This window comes from Schistocerca americana, chromosome 5 (genome assembly GCF_021461395.2).
Source record: "Schistocerca americana isolate TAMUIC-IGC-003095 chromosome 5, iqSchAmer2.1, whole genome shotgun sequence".
Classification (NCBI taxonomy): domain Eukaryota; kingdom Metazoa; phylum Arthropoda; class Insecta; order Orthoptera; family Acrididae; genus Schistocerca; species Schistocerca americana.
Window position 1 is genome coordinate 670070066 of NC_060123.1, and position 19864 is coordinate 670089929.

The 19864-nt window shown below is 40.2% G+C and overlaps 1 protein-coding gene across 1 annotated transcript in view; it reads right to left on the reverse strand.

The window, feature by feature from the left end:
• Positions 1-9380: 9380 nt before the first annotated feature.
• The window catches only part of LOC124615717 (DNA replication licensing factor MCM4), a 43667-nt gene continuing 33183 nt past the window's right edge, over positions 9381-19864 (reverse strand). The window contains exons 10-15 of the mRNA XM_047143780.1: positions 16042-16129; positions 15787-15947; positions 15571-15688; positions 13062-13303; positions 9848-10058; positions 9381-9755 (exon numbers count right to left, since the gene is read on the reverse strand). Of these exons, the coding sequence (XP_046999736.1) occupies positions 9651-9755; positions 9848-10058; positions 13062-13303; positions 15571-15688; positions 15787-15947; positions 16042-16129 (925 nt within the window). The 3' untranslated portion in view covers positions 9381-9650. The remainder of the gene's footprint in view (positions 9756-9847; positions 10059-13061; positions 13304-15570; positions 15689-15786; positions 15948-16041; positions 16130-19864) is intronic.

Below are 19864 nucleotides of genomic sequence, written 5' to 3' on the forward strand. Positions count from 1 at the left end.
GTATAATACGCAAGAGTAAGAAATGCAATGAAATGAAGCAACAGGTCTTAAAAACGTAAAGTTACCCTTTCCAGCTAAAAGTAAACTACTGTAAACAATTAATACACTGCCTAACGCCTCTCAGTTTGCAAGTATGGACGTTGCGACTGTATTTAACTTCCTAGGAACGGCACTGTCAGGAAAAAGGATGAGAGAATAGAGTTTAACGACCTGTGGAAGACGACATTATTAGACACAGGTCACAGGATGGGTAAAGAAACGGGTAGTATCCTTTTTAAAGGAATCATCCCGGCTTTTGCTTCAAAATATTTAGGGGATATTCATGGAAAACCTCAACCAGGATGGGAAGCCGGGGATTTGAATCGCCGGCCTCCCAGGTGAGAGTCAAGTGTGTCTCAACCACTGCTACATATCGCTTGGTTGCTGTCAGAAATACCTAGCATCAAAGGATTATACGACAAACTACCTGACGAAACTTCCAATACCTGTGAAAGATGGGCCATATTACGTAACAAACAAATTAAAGCAGCAGAGAAGCTCTTCGGCGATGTTTCCAAAGATCGAGATGCCCGTAAAAGGGCTTAAAATAAGTTTTATCCAATGTTGACAATATTTATTTGCAACTGTATCTGTTATAAGGAACGAAGCGCGTTATGGATGCATACGTGGTAATAATGTTTTTTTAATCTACCGCCTGTGACGAAGATCTAAAAAATGAAGCACTTACTGTTTCCAGAACAGCTAATATTGATAAGAACTTTATGTAGTGCCGTCTGAATGTATCTAACAGAACCCACGGCTGCTGCAAAACCTGTACGTTCTTTTTCCAAGCTAAAAACATATTTAGAAAGTACTCACATTCCACAGTGAGCCAGGACTCGTCTGGTTTGGAAATACTATCAGTGGAATAAAGGTAGTTCGAAGGGAAACAGATTTGTTTGACTGGCGAGAGAGTGTAACAGAAGTGTTAGAAAATTTTAAGTGGCGTTGTAGCTAGGAACTGAAGAACGTGCTTCTAAAAATTCAAGAGTCATGTTTTACTGTAGAAACCGTGAATATTCCTTAGTCCCCTACGCATCCATGCCACAGCGATCATAAAGATAAAATAAGGATTCATTTTTCCAGTGATTCGCACAGAACAAATGTAGATGTATAACTTACATAAAAAATGAAAGTGCACAAAATTCATATTTTTTGTAAAATAACACTATTTTGCACCTGCCATCACAAGGAAAAGTCATTTTAGTAATACAAGAAGCGAACAAGCATTGCACAAAAAATATGAAAACAGAGAAATGTATGCTTGAACGTACTGCCCAGTCACATTAATGTGACCGCCTGCTGAAAGCCTGAATGACCACCTTCTGCAGTGTGCGGGCCGCTGCAGTACGTGTGTTACTCATGTTCTGGAAAGTACTCACAGAGGTGTGGAGCCCTGCAGACTCCAGGGCCGTGGCCAGCTGCGATAGGTCTCTCAGCTGAGGATCCGTGAAGCGTACAGCCCGATCGAATGGGTACCACAGATTCTCGGATGGGTTTATTTAAATCTGGGGAGTTTGGTGGCCAGGGGAGGCGATAAATCCAGCCTGGTGCTCTTCGAACCGCGCACCCACATTACGAACTGTGTGACACATTGCACTGTCCTGCTGGCAGATGCCATCGAGCCGAAGAAAAACCAAACTGCATGCAGAGGTGGACATGGTCCCCAAGGATAGATGCACACTCGTGTTGATCCACTGTGCCTTCCAGAATGACGAGATGATCCGTGATTGAAATGACAACATTCCCCAAGCCGTAACGCATTGAAGGCTGTTTGCTTTTAGACGTTTCACGCCATACACGGCAACGATGCTGCATAAAACATAATTTGTCCCAAAAGCCAACATGTTGTCACTCAACAGACGTCCAGCTGCGGTACTGGCATGCAAAGTCCAACCTCCGTCGCCAATGGACAGCAGTCGGCAAGGGAGCATGAACCAGGTGCCCGCTGCGGAGGCCCTTACGCAGCAATATTCGCCTAAAAACCGTTGAGGAGACACAGCTGGTAGCCCCTTGGTTCACTTGCGCAGTCAGTTCCACGTTGTTCGTGTGTTACACTTTAAGATACATCACACTAGTATCCCATAAAACTTAAAATAATGACATAAATGTCTGGTCTTGAAATACTTCTAAATGAGAGTCAAACGCTCTGTGATTTAAGAAATTCATCGCACATTCTTACACGTAAGATAATTCATCTTGTGTAAAAGGCATTTTACTTTGCACGTAAAACTTTTCAAACCACCATTTGCAATAGTTTCCCATGACCTGTAACAAATAGGTTTGTTTCAGCAGTTGCCAGAGAACGGGCATTACTATGTGTACACAGCTATGACTACGTATGAAGCCCACATGTTCATACGTATACAGCATTAAGAGCTCTTGCATTATTCATAAAAGAAACAGGACACTGGAGAATATTCCTAGAGCATTGGAATTCCATAAACCACACTATAGTGCATAGTTTGGCTTAAAGTGCAGATCCGTATGTCCAGATTAACAAAGAAAGTAGGCTCCAACCTAATATTAACCTTTTCGGTGTGGGTTTCAGGATGCAAATTTTCTTGGAGTACCAGTACTGTATCATTTCATGTTTGATTATTTTATTATGATATAATGCCATACACTTTGTTACAATATAATGCAATACATAACAGAAGACAAAAACGTGTACTTGAAATTCAGCAATCGGTTGAAACTAGCCAACAATGTGGTATGAAACACTTCGCTTCAAGTAAATTGACTGCCTCTGCAGAAAAGATTAATAAAAGACAAATTTCTTGAGGAAACCAACAAAAAGACGACTAATGGAAGTGCCAAAAGAGTTGAAATATAATAAAATCAGATAGCTGAAAGTAATAATATACACTCCTGGAAATGGAAAAAAGAACACATTGACACCGGTGTGTCAGACCCACCATACTTGCTCCGGACACTGCGAGAGGGCTGTACAAGCAATGATCACACGCACGGCACAGCGGACACACCAGGAACCGCGGTGTTGGCCGTCGAATGCCGCTAGCTGCGCAGCATTTGTGCACCGCCGCCGTCAGTGTCAGCCAGTTTGCCGTGGCATACGGAGCTCCATCGCAGTCATTAACACTGGTAGCATGCCGCGACAGCGTGGACGTGAACCGTATGTGCAGTTGACGGACTTTGAGGGAGGGCGTATAGTGGGCATGCGGGAGGCCGGGTGGACGTACCGCCGAATTGCTCAACACGTGGGGCGTGTGGTCTCCACAGTACATCGATGTTGTCGCCAGTGGTCGGCGGAAGGTGCACGTGCCCGTCGACCTGGGACCGGACCGCAGCGACGCACGGATGCGCGCCAAGACCGTAGGATCCTACGCAGTGCCGTAGGGGACCGCAACGCCACTTCCCAGCAAATTAGGGACACTGTTGCTCCTGGGGTATCGGCGAGGACCATTCGCAACCGTCTCCATGAAGCTGGGCTACGGTCCCGCACACCGTTAGGCCGTCTTCCGCTCACGCCCCAACATCGTGCAGCCCGCCTCCAGTGGTGTCGCGACAGGCGTGAATGGAGGGACGAATGGAGACGTGTCGTCTTCAGCGATGAGAGTCGCTTCTGCCTTGGTGCCAATGATGGTCGTATGCGTGTTTGGCGCCGTGCAGGTGGGCGCCACAATCAGGACTGCATACGACCGAGGCACACAGGGCCAACACCCGGCATCATGGTGCGGGGAGCGATCTCCTACACTGGCCGTACACCACTGGTGATCGTCGAGGGGACACTGAATAGTGCACGGTACATCCAAACCGTCATCGAACCCATCGTTCTACCATTCCTAGACCGGCAAGGGAACTTGCTGTTCCAACAGGACAATGCACGTCCGCATGTGTCCCGTGCCACCCAACGTGCTCTAGAAGGTGTAAGTCAACTACCCTGGCCAGCAAGATCTCCGGATCTGTCCCCCATTGAGCATGTTTGGGACTGGATGAAGCGTCGTCTCACGCGGTCTGCACGTCCAGCACGAACGCTGGTCCAACTGAGGCGCCAGGTGGAAATGGCATGGCAAGCCGTTCCACAGGACTACATCCAGCATCTCTACGATCGTCTCCATGGGAGAATAGCAGCCTGCATTGCTGCGAAAGGTGGATATACACTGTACTAGTGCCGACATTGTGCATGCTCTGTTGCCTGTGTCTATGTGCCTGTGGTTCTGTCAGTGTGATCATGTGATGTATCTGACCCCAGTAATGTGTCAATAAAGTTTCCCCTTCCTGGGACAATGAATTGACGGTGTTCTTATTTCAATTTCCAGGAGTGTATTTTAGCCTTCTTTACTTGTGTGTTTTAATTCACTTGATAGCTCCCAACCACAGAAATCAATAGTTTCATTTGATGTGAGATCTATAAACCAAGAGGGAACAGCAAAAATCATTAAACATAAACATGGGTCACACGGAGACTACCCCCTCCCCACAACTCAGACTGCTCTGCACATGCGCAAATTTGACAGCAAGGGCGCGCTGCTAAATTTTTTTTGGGTAGTGTCAGGGTACTTGTCGCTACTGCTGATACAGCTAACAGCCACACTGGAAGAATCCAGAAGCGGGAGAAGCATATGCGACTCAACTGCACATGTGCACAAGCCCACTGGCAATGAACTTAAAGTGAACCATTATGATGCCACGCTCATCACAAGCAGTCTGTACTTTGTTGTTATGAGGTACTGCATAGTCTTCGTCTTAAAGCCTTCGACACATTTTACTGTTAGCAGATTCTTGTGTGTGCACGGTGTTTTGTTGTTGTTAATGGCGCATTTTCTCTGGAACATAAAAGTCTTTTTTCCTCTCATTTATGTTTTATTGCTGCAGTATTATCCTGCAGTAGTGGGATACACTAAAATTGTTTGTTAGAATATGAGTACTTACCAGCCAAAATTACAAAAATTTAACTGAAAATTAAAACAATGAAAAATTCCCAGAATTCTAAAAAATTTCCGCGTTTTCCCGGGGCGTATACACCATGGAAATAAGAGCCGCTAACATGTAGAAGGCCCTGATGACAGCCACCAGAAGAGAAAGAAATTGTTGGCAAACACTTCCAGAATCAAGTTTACCAAATATGGTTTGGAAAGCAGCTTTTATGTGTTACACAGTGTGGGTAAAACGAACACCCTTCTAGAAGATAGAAGCTACTCAAAGCTTTCCAGAAACAAAATCTATCTCCAGCAATAAAAAGTTTCCTAGGACTAACAGTATGCTTAAGGAAGTTTATCTCGTATTACACTACAATTGTCGAACACCCGAGCAATTTGTGAGGGAATAATCAGTCCCCAAACCACCTTCCCTACCCTCTGGTTCCTATCCTTGTAACCGCCCCCGGTGTAAAACCTGTCCCATGCACCCTCCCACCACCACCTACTCCAGTCCTGTAACCCGGAAGGTGTACACGATCAAAGGCAGAGCCACATGTGAAAGCACCCACGTGATTTACCAACTGACCTGCCTACACTGTGATGTATTCTATGTGGAAATGACCAGCAACAAACTGTCCATTCGCATGAATGGACACAGGCAGACAGTGTTTGTTGGTAATGAGGATCACCCTGTGGCTAAACATGCCTTGGTGCACAGCCAGCACATCTTGGCACAGTGTTACACCGTCCGGGTTATCTGGATACTTCCCACCAACACCAACCTATCCGAACTCCGGAGATGGGAACTTGCTTTCAATATATCCTCTCTTCCCGTTACCCACCAGGCCTCAATCTCCGCTAATTTCAAGTTGCTGCCACTCATACCTCACCTGTCATTCAACATCATCTTTGCCTCTGCACTTCCGCCTCGACTGACATCTCTGCCAAAACTCTTTGTCTTTAAATATGTCTGCTTGTGTCTGTATATGTGTGTGTGTGTGTGCGCGCGAGTGTACACCCGCCCTTTTTTCCCCCTAAGGTAAGTCTTTTCGCTCCCGGGATTGGAATGACTCCTTACCCTCTCCCTTAAAACCCACTTCCTTTCGTCTTTCCCTCTCCTTCCCTCTTTCCTGACGAAGCAACCGTTTGTTGCGAAAGCTAGAATTTTGTGTGTATGTTTGTGTGTCTATCGACCTGCCAGCGCTTTCGTTCGGTAAGTCACATCGTCTTTGTTTTTAGATATATTTTTCCCACGTGGAATGTTTCCGTCTATTATATAGAAATATATTCCTGGGTATTCCCTAACATGAGTTAGCTATTTCCGACTTCCACAGGCCTCTTATTGTTCCAGTTATTCAGTCTTCGATTACTAAATGTACCCGTTTTTCCCTTCTCACCACTGGCTTTCCTCCCTTTCTTCTTTCAAGTGGTTCCCAGTTTAAAATGTTCCTTCCACCTATGGCTAGGCATTCTCTATGCATTCCCATACCACTAAAGCAATCTAATCTCCACTGTTTTTGTTATGAAGCAAGTTATTTCCATTCTTCTCTGTACCACCTGCTTTTGTTATCGTATCTTGAGACATTAACTGCAGAAACCCTCTCATATAGCCCATTACAATTGTCCTAATTTTGGTCCCAACTTTCCTTCTTTGAGGCCACATCTAAGCTGCTTGTGTCCTCACCAAACAATGAAACCAGAAATTTAAGTTTGAACAAAAGCATTTATCACACTCAAAGATATCATTTCATCTGATCTAGTTTTAAAAATCTACATAAAAAATACAAATTCAGTCAAATATGGCTTTGGAACTGTTACGACAAAAATCTCCAGATGATAAGTTACTTTTATTCTCTTAAATGGGTAAAGCAATAATACCTTAAGAAAGAAAATGTTAGCTTCAACTGAGGTTGGAAGAAAGCTGTGTACAGAGCTGGTGGTCTTGCAGCAATAAAACGAACACAAAGTAAGGCAAAACTAAACCTGAAAACTAAGAACTTGGTTTCTACCAAGTTAAAAAATAAAACTAATGACTTACACGATTTTTGCCAAAAAGTTGTTAAGAACAAGGATCCCAGGAAAATAGCACCATTCTGAATTTATGCAACCTTGTCCCAATGGCTATTAATCATCCAAGTTTGAGAATGGTCAAAATGGCTGAATGTGGGATTCGGATGAATTTAAAAGTCTTTTTGCTGACGAGACCAGTGGACACCAGAGATGCCAAATAGTGCAGAATAATTTTTGCGTGTTCTTGGAGAAACTATGTTCACAGAGCACACACAAGATGCACTGCATCATTCTTCTACAATTTGTAATGGTGAAAATAACAAAATAGTTTATATGAAAGTTGGTTCAATTTTTCTTATGCAGACAACTGCATTATCTACAAAATTTCTGAAGTTCCTTTTATTTCAATACACCTTATTGAAGTATTAAGTACACAGTGGTAGTCGTACCAATTCCCTGGGCTCATCAGACATTATTTCTCTATTTGTGGATGTCCCTTCATTTAGGACAACATGCTGGGTCCCAAGTTTCATATTTCTGCAAACCCATGCTGTTTATCATGGTGAGAACATTTAATTCATGTTAGGTCATTATGCCTGGAGACTTCCTGTTAAGTCAGTTCTGCCAATCATCATCTAGATGAATGCCACACTATATCTCTTACAGTCATGGAGAACAATATTCATCTCCAGTAGCCTATATTAAACTGACCACAACAGCTGTTCTACTTCGGCTACAAATCTCATGCAGAGTGCTATAGTGATTTTAGATTTTCAGGAATATCTCACAGCACTTCTCACAAAATTTAATAGAAGAAATGATCATTCTAGAATAAAAGAATGATGATTACAGTATTAACTTCTCACTGAAAACTAGATAATTAGAGCAGGGTATTTGTCTGAATGAGACACTGAAGTCAGGCTTGGTGGCTAAGCGTCAGGCTGCAAAGCACGTGATTAGTCCATAAGCAATGTGAGATCACTAATTTTAAGAGGAAACTAGAAAGTACCATCCACATATGAAAAAGTTGTTTAATAGTTCATCTCCATAGTTCATATATTTACTTCATCTGAATTGGAGAGAGAGAGAGAGAGAGAGAGAGAGAGAGAGAGAGAGAGAGAGATTACCTAGAATAATTAGCATGTTGAACAGAAAAGGCCAGAGTTTTTAGTAACATGCAGTTTTAAGTATGTGAAATTGTCAGCGCATGTATTGTTCCTGGATGAAAAGCTTCACTAAAATTATGGGACGGCAAGACTCTACAGTGAAGGTCTCTGTTGATCCATTGTGGATGTGGGACAACAGCTGGTCAAATGTTTAACAAATAAATTCCCCAAACAGCTGTGCAAATTGAGAAGTTATTTTATTTTCACTACCGGTTTTGGCAACTCAATACACCATCTTCAGGCCCCATATGCACCTCTGTATCAATACTGACATACTGAAGCGATCTGTTTCTTGGTGTCATGGCTTATCTACTGCTCTCTTTGGAGGCTTGACTGCAGCTCCCAAGCTGCAATCAGGTCTTCAAAGGAAGCACTCGAGAATTCAAGACATACAGAAACAGATGCCAATATTAATGGTTTTTGAGAGGCGCATATGGGCCTGAAGAGGGCATATTGAATTGCCGAAACTGGTAGCAAAAATGAAGTAACTTTTAAATCTGCACAGCTGTTTGGCAAATTTCTTTCTTAAAAAGTACGATGAAATCTTAAGAATGCTTCTACCTCTACTCCAAAATGTGCTAAAGTTTTGTGAAGCCATCTGTTTATTTCAAGGAGCTGGATGGAAAGAGAGTGATCAAAATCTACCCCAATCAATATACAATGATACCACAGTAGTAGAAAGGTTTTTTTTCTGGAAATAAAATATTCTGTATATATAACAACAGTCTTTTAGATAATGAATTCCGTCCACAAGCCCTGGGTGGTCCATTGGCACCGACTGACAGCCCTTTCACTTTCATCCCCCACCAGTGGCATCATCGAATGTTGTATGAAGGGGCATGGGATCAGCACACAGATCCCCCAGCCTTTGCCAGTTTTTGTGACCTGAAGCCATTACTGCACAGTCAGGTAGCTGCTCAATAGGCATCATGAGGCTGAGTGTACCTCATTTCCGTCCTCCCACCAACGAAAAATTAATGACAGTACCTGGAATCAAACACGGGTCCTCTGCATGGCCCTCTGTCATGCTGACAACACAGCTACAGACATGGACGTTTTACATAATGATGAATCATTAAAAAATTAAATTGTTACATAGACAAGGTGTAATTACTAATTTGATTTTCTAACACATTTGGTCCATGCATAGTCTCAGAATGGAATAAAACAATTAAGCAACACTATACTTCACATTAGTGCTATGGCTGAATTCTGATCCTCAATCATAACACTAATTGAATTAAACAGGTTCTCTATGTGGCTCATGAAATGCGCAGACAGATATTAGATAACCAGCTGACATTTAATTCATCTGAAATTACTACAACACAGCAACATATAAGAGCGTGAAAAGCATTTAAAGTAGAATTTTTCTTGGGTTATAATGTAGTTAATGCAATTAATATGCAACAATTATTTATAGTTTTACAATTATTGTGCATACTTCGCAACTCATTAACAAGGAATTAAAATATGTCCACATAATATACAGTGTGAAACTGACAGTGAAAAAAGGACAAATGAAAAATTAACTTTACGAGGCACCCCAAAACTAGCTAAGAACATTCAGTCTGATCATATTTTTTGCAACCACATTGACGACACCATCGTCCTGCAAGTCCTTCAGCGCATCTTCAAACATTTCTCGTGTTATCATCTGCAACAAAAGTACGGCAACAAGTTATATATATCTTTTGTGATTATTAGTGAGCAAATTAACTAGGGGACAAACTAGATTTCTTCACTCACCAGTTCAGAGCTATCTTTGAATTCACTAAAAGTCTTCTGGTAGTTCAAACTTGTAACTTTGCCCTTAGCACTAATTAATTTAGCTAAAGCTTGCTTCACTTCAAGGCGACGCTTACGGCCAGCTGTACTAATGCCTGTAGTCAAGATGCTTACATCAATCTTGCCAGATAGTGGGTCTGTTGCTGACTGCTTCAAAGCCTCTCTGTGTAGCCTGGAGGAAAAAAGAAACATTTAAGTTTACACATTATGTTACATCATAAACACTTCAAATTTTGTTGCAGAATCATGATCTATTTCTGTTTTTAGTATATACAAAAATGTTGATCTGTTTCTTAGTAAACAGACCTTTTTTTGCAACAAATTGAAGTAGTAGGTCTAACTCTCCATTTGATAGAATTGTCCCAAAAGATTCTAGTGCAGTGAAGCTATGATTATTGACGGACCATCTTTCTTATGATTACACTGAATGCCCAAAAAGTCAATAAATTTGTATTTTTACCCATTGTCAGAGACGTGACTGATTCACTTTGGTCTAGTATAAGAAAAGAACATCAGCCTTCTCACAGACAGCCAAGAAGTTCTAATTACACACGTGTGAATGTAAGTGACACACAGTAGCTACTGACACTGCAGCTGTGACTCACATATTTGAATGCTTAACGTAAGCAACAAAAAATTACCAGAACCTCCTTGTGCAAAACTTGTGCTTTCAGTGATAGGGCATGTGGCAGCAAGCATTATTAAGACTGGTCTCAAAGCCAAATTCAAACAAAGGCCATCACACTAAACTCTCTTTCAGAACTACAGTGCTTCACTATTGGAAGGGACTTGTTCTTATCTATTTTTTACCTCTGGAAAAAAATTTAAGAACAGAGGTATGAGGAGCTTAATTTGGATTTTAACACCGAGGGTGACAAAGTTTTTTTCTTATAATGAAATATTTTCCAGCAATCACAATTTTTGTTTCAAACAAGAACCCCTAGGATCCAACAAGGCTTCACTCGAGTGAAAAATTTGCTTTATTTTCGCAAAGTTATGATCCGTCCGTTCGTTCATTGATGTCTCTGTTCACTGTAATAAGTTTAGTGTCTGTTTTGCGACCGCACCGCAAAACCGTGCGATTAGTAGACGAAAGAACATGCCTCTCCAATGGGAATCGAAAACATTTGATCTCAAGGTCACAGGTCAACCGATTCCTCCACAGGAAAACACGTCTGATATATTCTATACGACACTGGTGACGGCATGTGCGTCACGACAGGAATTGTTGTCGACCCACCTAATTTGTACACTTGGCGAATGGGTAAAAAGTTTCTTCTACCTTGCCCAATTTAGGTTTTCTTGTGGATGTGATAATCACTCCCAAAAAAGTGACGAAAACATAAGAGTTTGTCACATGAACTGCAACAAATGAATGCAACAGTTTCACAGTCGCACAGTTTTCCCTGTGCTTTGTCAAAACATATGTTTTTAAAGTTTTCAAATGTTTCCGTGTGTAGACCGTCAAATCCTGCATATGTCCAAGCATATCTGAACATGTCCTGGAATTTTGGAGAGCGAAGTTGATTATGTGTGAGTGCCTGAACTTTGATAATTGTCTGAAAATAAAAAATTAAGACTTTTCACTTGAGGGAAGACTTCTCGTTTCGGAGCTGCTCAGGCTAGCCACGGGACCACGGCGCACCTGAGCTATTATTGTCCTTGATGTTGCCTATGATGCGCATGGACTACTCAGTATGAATATTTCGCTTATTTTTTTCATAGTTCCACACAACTTCTTCCTGTTTTCTCGATTGATCTGTGTTCAGTTTTTCAAGGCCTATCCACTGTGCCAACTTATAACTAAATCTGAGGAGGGTGCAATGGGGAGGTTCCCTTGTAAGCACCACCTACCATGATGGCAGCTTTGTGCTGAGAGAGAGAGAGAGAGAGAGAGAGAGAGAGAGAGAGAGAGAGAGAGAGAGAGAGAGAGAGAGAGAGAGGGAGAGAGGGAGAGAGAGAGAGGTGGATTCAAAGCTGCATGGATGTTGTTGTGTTAAATATTAGACACAGACAAGCCAAATGTATTTCCACCTTCACTTACACACAGTAAGTCAAAGAGCACTAGAGAAGGAATACAAAACAATAAAACTAAAAACAATATTACATCGACACACTGTACATTTCACATTCAACATTTTGGTGGCAGCTCAGATAAAATGCCGCTATATTTAGGTCTATACAAAATAAGACTTGCTTTCTCCTCAGGGTACACTCATAACACTAACACAGGAGAAATAAATTTTTCAGCTCTGCCACTACGATTCTAAGCAACAAATGTCCCGTACAATAGGTCTGTTAGCCCAACCAATATATTTAGACGAGATCTACAGAACATCTAAATAAATTTCAATTTGACACACCATCCCAGTCTGTCACTCAATGTTAAACATGACAAACTTCTGATAACAAATATCTAACTGTACTTAGTAAAACAAAGACCACAAAATAAATATGAAAATTACAAAATTTTCATGCACAATGAGAAAAACAATTCTTATGACACAAGCATAAAAAACCCAATGCATATTTTTCAAAATTGAATAGACACCCGTATAAAGTAATGTATTTATTGGCATTTCCTTCATAGCAATGAAAAAGAAGTAGAATTGTTATCAAATTGAAATATCATTGAAAATAAAATGAACTATTTTATGTAAGAGATGTATAAAGATGGAAACATATGTAACAAATGAACTATCTTTGATGTATGTATGCAGACTGTAGGAACAAATGAAAATGCTCAGGAAACTTGGAAAATTTGAAGCCAATTTTTTCGAGAATTTTTGCAAGTTGCATCATACTACTTTGAAAGATTTATATTTCAGTTATGAACTTCTCACATATTTAAAAAAATTTACAAAAATCCAACAGTCACATGGTCTCATTGTAAAGCAACGCTCGTGGATACTTCTTTAATGTTTTGACCTACCAATCCTAGTTTCTACATATACAGATATTATATATCACTTATCTAATGCTCAGAGACTTTTCATAAAGAAGTACTCCTGAACCATAGACCATCATTGATGTTATACACTAAAGCTTCCACAACACTTCTAATGTCACTTTTGGTACCACTATGAAGTCTCAATTAAATCAGAAAAGAACTGTTTTCAATTTTAAATCTTGTGGCAACATAAAATTTATTGAGATATTTGCTGACCCCACTCACCTATAGGCTTCTTCAACATCCAGAACTTCAACAACTTGAGAAAACCTTACTTTGGCATGAGCTTCAGCCAGACGTATGAGGGATTCCAGCTGGCGAGGATATGCCGTTATCTGACCATGCCCACTGCCTACTTTACGCATGTCGACATATGCTTGTATAAGTCTTTGTGATGCCAGCTCACTTAGTTTTGGATGAATATGCTCTTTGGCATAAACAATGTAGTCTCGTAACAAAGCCATATCCTAGAAAAAGAAAGGTTACATTTCTTTACAGCAGGAGGAATGTTAATTTCATCTCTTGTTAAAGAGTAGCTGTATCAGCTTTGATCAATTCGTACCTTTCACAACTCTGTACAAATACCAATTACAAACACTAAGATTACATTGCCAATAATGTCTTTACCTTTGTCTTTCCTTTGCATAAATCTACAGGCTTCCTTCACTCTATTTTCTCAAAAATTGACAATGCCTTTGACATCTAACTCCTCTCCATGTTTTATTTGTAATGTAGCATTATTGCCATTGCTAATCATTTGAAATAATTATGAATGACTATAAAAGCAATGAGCAGCAGTCAGGAAAAGGTACGTATGACAAGATTCCAGCAGGAAAGACAGGTTTCTTGATAAATTAACCTGACCAGGGCTTTTCATGATTGACATTTCTAGCTTTCAATTTCTTAATGACAATTTATTCATGATGGTTTGTGTTCTTCATAATAGGTTTGGAACTGTTTTCTCAGTGTCATACAACAATGGCCTATGCAATGTCTTGCACTGATGTTCAACAAAACAGCCCATTTTTTTCCTCACTTTGCGCACACTCTTTGTTCAAAACTATCCGAAAACATGTTAGCAGGCATTACTATGGGACATTCCCACCTTTCACCTTTATTGAGGCCTGAACTCTGCTGGGGACACATTCAAAGAGATGTCTGGAGGACTGGCAGCCCATTCTTACTCAAGGTCCAAAACAGAGACAGAAGTGATGTTTGACACTGAGATTTGGAGTAAAGTATATGTTCTAACACATTCCAACTGAGTTCATCCATGGATTCTCTAGAGGCCAGTCCACTTCAATAATGCTGTTGTCCACAAGCCACTACCTCATAAAGACAGCTTTGCGACAGGCTGCATTTTCATGCTGATAAATAAATCATCACCTCCTAACTGTTGCTGAACTGTATGTGTATCCTTCCAAATTTAGCATTGTCTTAAGCATAATAAGTGGACCACACCACACGAAACACCCTCATGCCATAACACCACCTTTTCCATTGTTAGCACAACACTTGAGGGCAGGTAATGCTCTTCAGGCATTCACCAAATCCAAATTCTTCTACCAGATTGCCACAATATAGCATGATTCATCACTGCCAATCACTTGTTACCAGTCATCCACTGACAAATTATGTAGCTCTTTTCATCACACTGAGTGTCGCTTAGCACTGACCACTGATGTCACTCTGTTCACCTTCTCAAGCATCACTTAGCACTGATTACATAAACATGATCTACTATTATCACCTATTCTTTTTAACTCCCTAGTCACAGTAAATATGCTAGCTGGACTGCTGGTAGCAATTTGGAACTCACAAGTGATTTCTTCTGTTGATTTCACACCATTTTTTACAAAACACACAACAGTCTCTGTCCATCAGTACATGAAATCTGCATGGTTTTGGTTTAACTGTAGTTGTTCCTTCACATTTCTGCTTCACAATACTATCACCTATAGTTGACTTGGACAGCTTTAGATGGGTTGGAATGCCCTCGATGGATTCATTACTAAGGTGACACTCGATGACTAGTCAATGTTCAAAGTCACTGAGCTCTGCTGTTCTACTGAAAACACAATACTCCACAGCCTCCTATTATACTAGCAGGTCTGTCCCTCTTGACTCATATGAGCTATGACACCATTCCTTATTCAATCTTTTCATTTCAGGTTGGTGATAATACCGAGTGTTCCCCTGAAACAACTCTGTCAATACATCCATCATCTTTGATCTGGAAATGACACTGAAGTTCCTTACATCCAATGACATGTACAGTAAATTGACAATGGGGTGGTCATCTTTGTAGTTACGCAGCTTCCTTTCCTGTGACGCAACAAACTGCCAAGTTGGTAGTATAGCTTTTGGAAATTTTATGGTACCTTTAAGGTTTATACCTGATGACGATGTTTGGTTTGTTGGGTGCTCAACTGCGCAGTCATCGGCACCCATACAAAGGCCCAATTTTTCCACAGTCCAATTGTTTTCCACAGTCCAATCCAGCCACTGTCACGAATGATAATGATAGTCAATTGATGAGGACAACACAAACACCCAGTCCCCGGGCAGAGAAAATCCCCAAACCGGCCAGGAATCACATCCGGGACCCCGGGACCCAGAGACAGCAACACTAGCCACTAGACCACAGGCTGTGGACAAGGTTCATATCCGAATCACCCTCGTAACATGGACTTTAAAATATGAGTAAAAATAAATAAATAAAAAATGTAAATACCATAAGTTCTTCTTGTTCCCTCTCACGACTCTGATAATAGAGTGAAACAAGATGACGTGCAAGTCGCCTGTCATACACCTCGTTTTGAGGATCAAGCATTAAAAAGATTAGATCAAATCTGAAACAAGATGACTTGAAACACTATTTGCAATCTATTGTTATGAAAAAAATAAAGGAAGAAATAAAATATTAAATAAGCATAAAAATATATCTTACCGGGACATTAATGTGTGGGGTAACATAATATTTTCTATAATTGTTTTGTTTTTGTTCCACTGAGATTCACAAGGATTTGCTGCAGCTAATATTGAGGTACGTGCATTTAGTTGACAAATAATTCCAGCCTTTGCAATACTTAATGTCTGCTGTTCCATAACCTGTAGAAGAAAAAGAAAGGCATGTAATGTATAACACATAGTATATTTACAGGTACACCTACTGGTAAGACTAACTAATTTTGATGGGGCTCACCTCATGTAGGACACTGCGTGTTGAATCATTCATTTTGTCAAATTCGTCAATGCAGCAAATTCCATTGTCAGCCAGAACTAACGCACCCCTAAAGCCACACAGTAAAAAGAACACATACTTATTTTAACACGAATTACACCAAGTACCCTGAAATAATGTAGATTTAGAGTAAAACTTAAGTCCTGCCTGTCCTATTCTTTAATTACATTCAGCGTGTTCATTCTTCCACGGGGCCATTTGTTTCTGTATTTATATACTAACACTTTACAAGCTACCCTTAGTACCTGGTGAACAGTACTTCATACTATTATTTGTATTTTCATTTCTGTTTCACTTACAAATGTGGTAGTGAAAAATCAAGACTTGACACACAAATTGTTATCTTGTTTTTTACCTGATCCTTCCACACATAACACAGGAAGATTGCAAAATTTATTTTACAGTCTGGATCAAATGTACTCGACTGGCCTTGCTCAGAAACATTTCAAGTAAAGAACACAGTATATAATTCAAAGATTCACATGTAAGCTCAATTAGCTTTTATATTATGCTTCTTATAACTGAATCACATGGATGCAAAGTCTATCAACACAATTCTATGGGAGGTGAAAAATTCTATGCTATGTAAAATGGTGCACATCAATGTGGGGAAAATCCTGTCTTATGGTTATATATACGTTGAGCCATTCCACATTCCTGAAGGTTCTCTCATCTTCTTAATGGTATCTACGAAACATGATGAATGAAAGAACACGCAGTGCATAGTGTATTAGCTGTGTTTTCTCTTTTTGAAACCAAATGTGTATTAGCTGTGTTTTCACTTTCTGAAACCAAACACCGGTGACTTGGTAAAGCAGGATCTTAAAGTGATCTGCCCACTCCTAGACACTGGTATGGTATTCAAACACAGACATTTTCTGTAGAGCATCCAGTTTATCTTGCATTACATCCACCTCAAGCTTTCTTTCAGTAACTGACTTGTCTATCAAGGGTCATTCCACATCAAATCAACAAAAGAAACCATCATTTTCAACCTTACCCTCTTGGATTTAAATGAAATTAAGTATGCCTATAGTACTCATAAATAGTACCACAAATTAATTTTTTCACATTTTTTTGATAAAAATTTATCGAGTAATGGACTTTCAAAAATTGAAAAAAATGACAAATTTTTGACTCTCAGAACAATGTTGTTTTCTTTACAACTCGTCTTCTAGCTTCCCCGTGGTTTTACAGCTATTAATAAATAGTTAGCACTAAAGTTTAATAAGCAGTTATTCATTTCAAAAGTACAATTTGTGGACTATCTAACAAAATCAAACACTAATATTATCATGTGTTGCAAAATAAAAGAAATTCACCTATCTGACTGCGATTTTGGAGAATCGTGGTAAATATAAAATTGCTTTTGATAGTGATCCCATGCTCATCCCAAGTTGAAACTTTCAGAATATGTAGATGTAAAGTGTATCTTTCACATATATTTTTTTGAGAATTTTAAAAATACAGTTTTTCAAAATTCGATAAATTCAACAATGTTGTTTTTAGAAACAATGTGTACATATATAATAAACTAATGATCTTTGGTATCATATTAAAGCTCTTTAAAAGAGCTTTCCAATGAAGTAAATTTTATTGTTGTAGCCAAAACCTTCTTTGCCTTTGTTATCAAGAGGAATCATTAATTGGTCATTCCTGTCTATAGTTCCATCAATAGCCTGTGCTGCTTTAATGAGCTTACCAACATTGTCTATTTTCTTCCTGCACGAGGCATCATCTACAGCAGTGCGACCTTCACATAGCAGCCTTTCCACTTCTGTTATTGTAAAAGACTTTCTACTGTTTTGAATAAGAACATCGTCATTTTGGTGACAGCCTTTAATAAAGAGAAACTGTAGGTGACGCGATAACGCAACACAGCTATAAAGAATCAGGCGGTCGCCCACTAACACACAATGTTTACACAGTAGCCAGCAACATGGTAGCATCAACACCAAAACCAGCTTTTGTTGCTGTGCTATAATTGGTTCAGAAGACACAGTGCCTCATGTTCCTGGGTTGTTTGTCAATCATACTGCCAAATTTATGGCACTTGTGGGATGACCTTGAAATGACATGTTTCAGCAGCCAGAGTGCAGGTTCTTTGGCTATGCTTTTTTCTGGGGGGCACTTGTTTGATAAGGGCTGCTCTTCAGCAACTACATTTACAAATGCGGGTGTTGGGGGTCATCAGTTATTGCTGATGTTCATGTTCTATTATCATCAGTCTCTGGTGAAGGTGGTTTAAAAGTGTTTTCTCTTAAATATCATCTTCACTTCCATTTGTGGTATATGCTTCTTGCCTTTATTTCTCATTCCCTTCTCTTTTATGAAAATGAGACACATGATTAGAAGGTGGATAGGCTTTTGAGCGATTATACAGACAGGTTGCACAATAGGATGGTGGTTAATTTATGTACAAATGAACTACATCTCCAGCAATGATTTGCATAAAAGATGACTGTGTGTCCATTATATTGGCATTCAATGCAATGTATAGATTTGGTATGAACTGTCATCCGAGCAAATGAATTCAACTGTAAAATGTTCTCGCAGCATGGGTATGCTGACAGGAAAGTTAAGGTTTAACGTATCATCACTATCAGTTCAAGCCCCAACTAAGGATGGAAATTGGCTGCATCCTTTTCACTGGAATCCCACCTCTAATGACCTCGCTGTCGACATGATGTTACACCCTAATCTTCCAACCTTCTTTCTTCAATGAAACCATTCCAGCATTTTTCATAAGAAAATTTAGTGAAACAACAAAAAAACTTTTTAACTATGGACAACTCAATGAGAATTTGAGCCCTAGCATTGTAGAATAAAGTTCAGTTCCTCAGCGCCTTCTTCAGTGGTGGAAGCTGAAGATGAGAATAAAGGCTACAGTCTGTTTAAGCTCACAGGGGCATGAGCCATGGGGGCAAGTTGTTGGGAGTAACAGCGGTATAAGGATGGACCATGACATTTTTTACATTAGGTGGTCAGTGGAATACCACTTTGGGTGGGAGTGTGGAGGCTTGTGGGTAAAATGTTCCTCAGTTTGGGGTGCAATGATTAGCAACAAAAGCTGGGGCTAAGATTACTGTGAAGTTCTCTTGGTGATACATAATAATGACGGGGTGTTAGGATTAGGGATATGAGGACCCACTGAACCTAGTCACAAACAGATTTGCTGTGACACACACACACACACACACACCCCTAGCCCTCCAACCACCTCAATGAAACAACTACAACGGAGCTCCCAACTCATTATCAAAACTGCAACGTCTTAACCATATCCTTTACCAGTGTTTCAACTACATATAGTGCCCATAAATGAGCAACATTCAACCCATCTTTCCCAAAGTGGTATTCCATCATTTCACTCATTCTACACTCACATCCTCCTCTCAACAGTCCTTTTTTCTGTTGTATATCCCCTTTGCAATCCAATTCTCCACATTGCTGTGAGCCATACGTAACACCCCAGCCTGCAACAGAGTGAGATCACTGGAGCCGCATTCCTATTCCACGCACTTTTCTACTGCGCCCTTGCAGCCTTCAGCCACCCTTCCCTCTAACTCTCCCTCCTGCTTGCCACCTCATTTCTCCCTTTGTCCATTCTTTCTAAGCTGCAGTGATGGAACAACACAGGTGGCCAGGACAATGCAACCATATTTATGTATGTTTAAACTTTTCCCATTCCTGCAGCAGCTCTCTCGCATCAATGTATATAATATCATATTAGCTCATAAATCCGAACTTCACTAGAGTGAAGGATGCAATTGAACGTTTACAT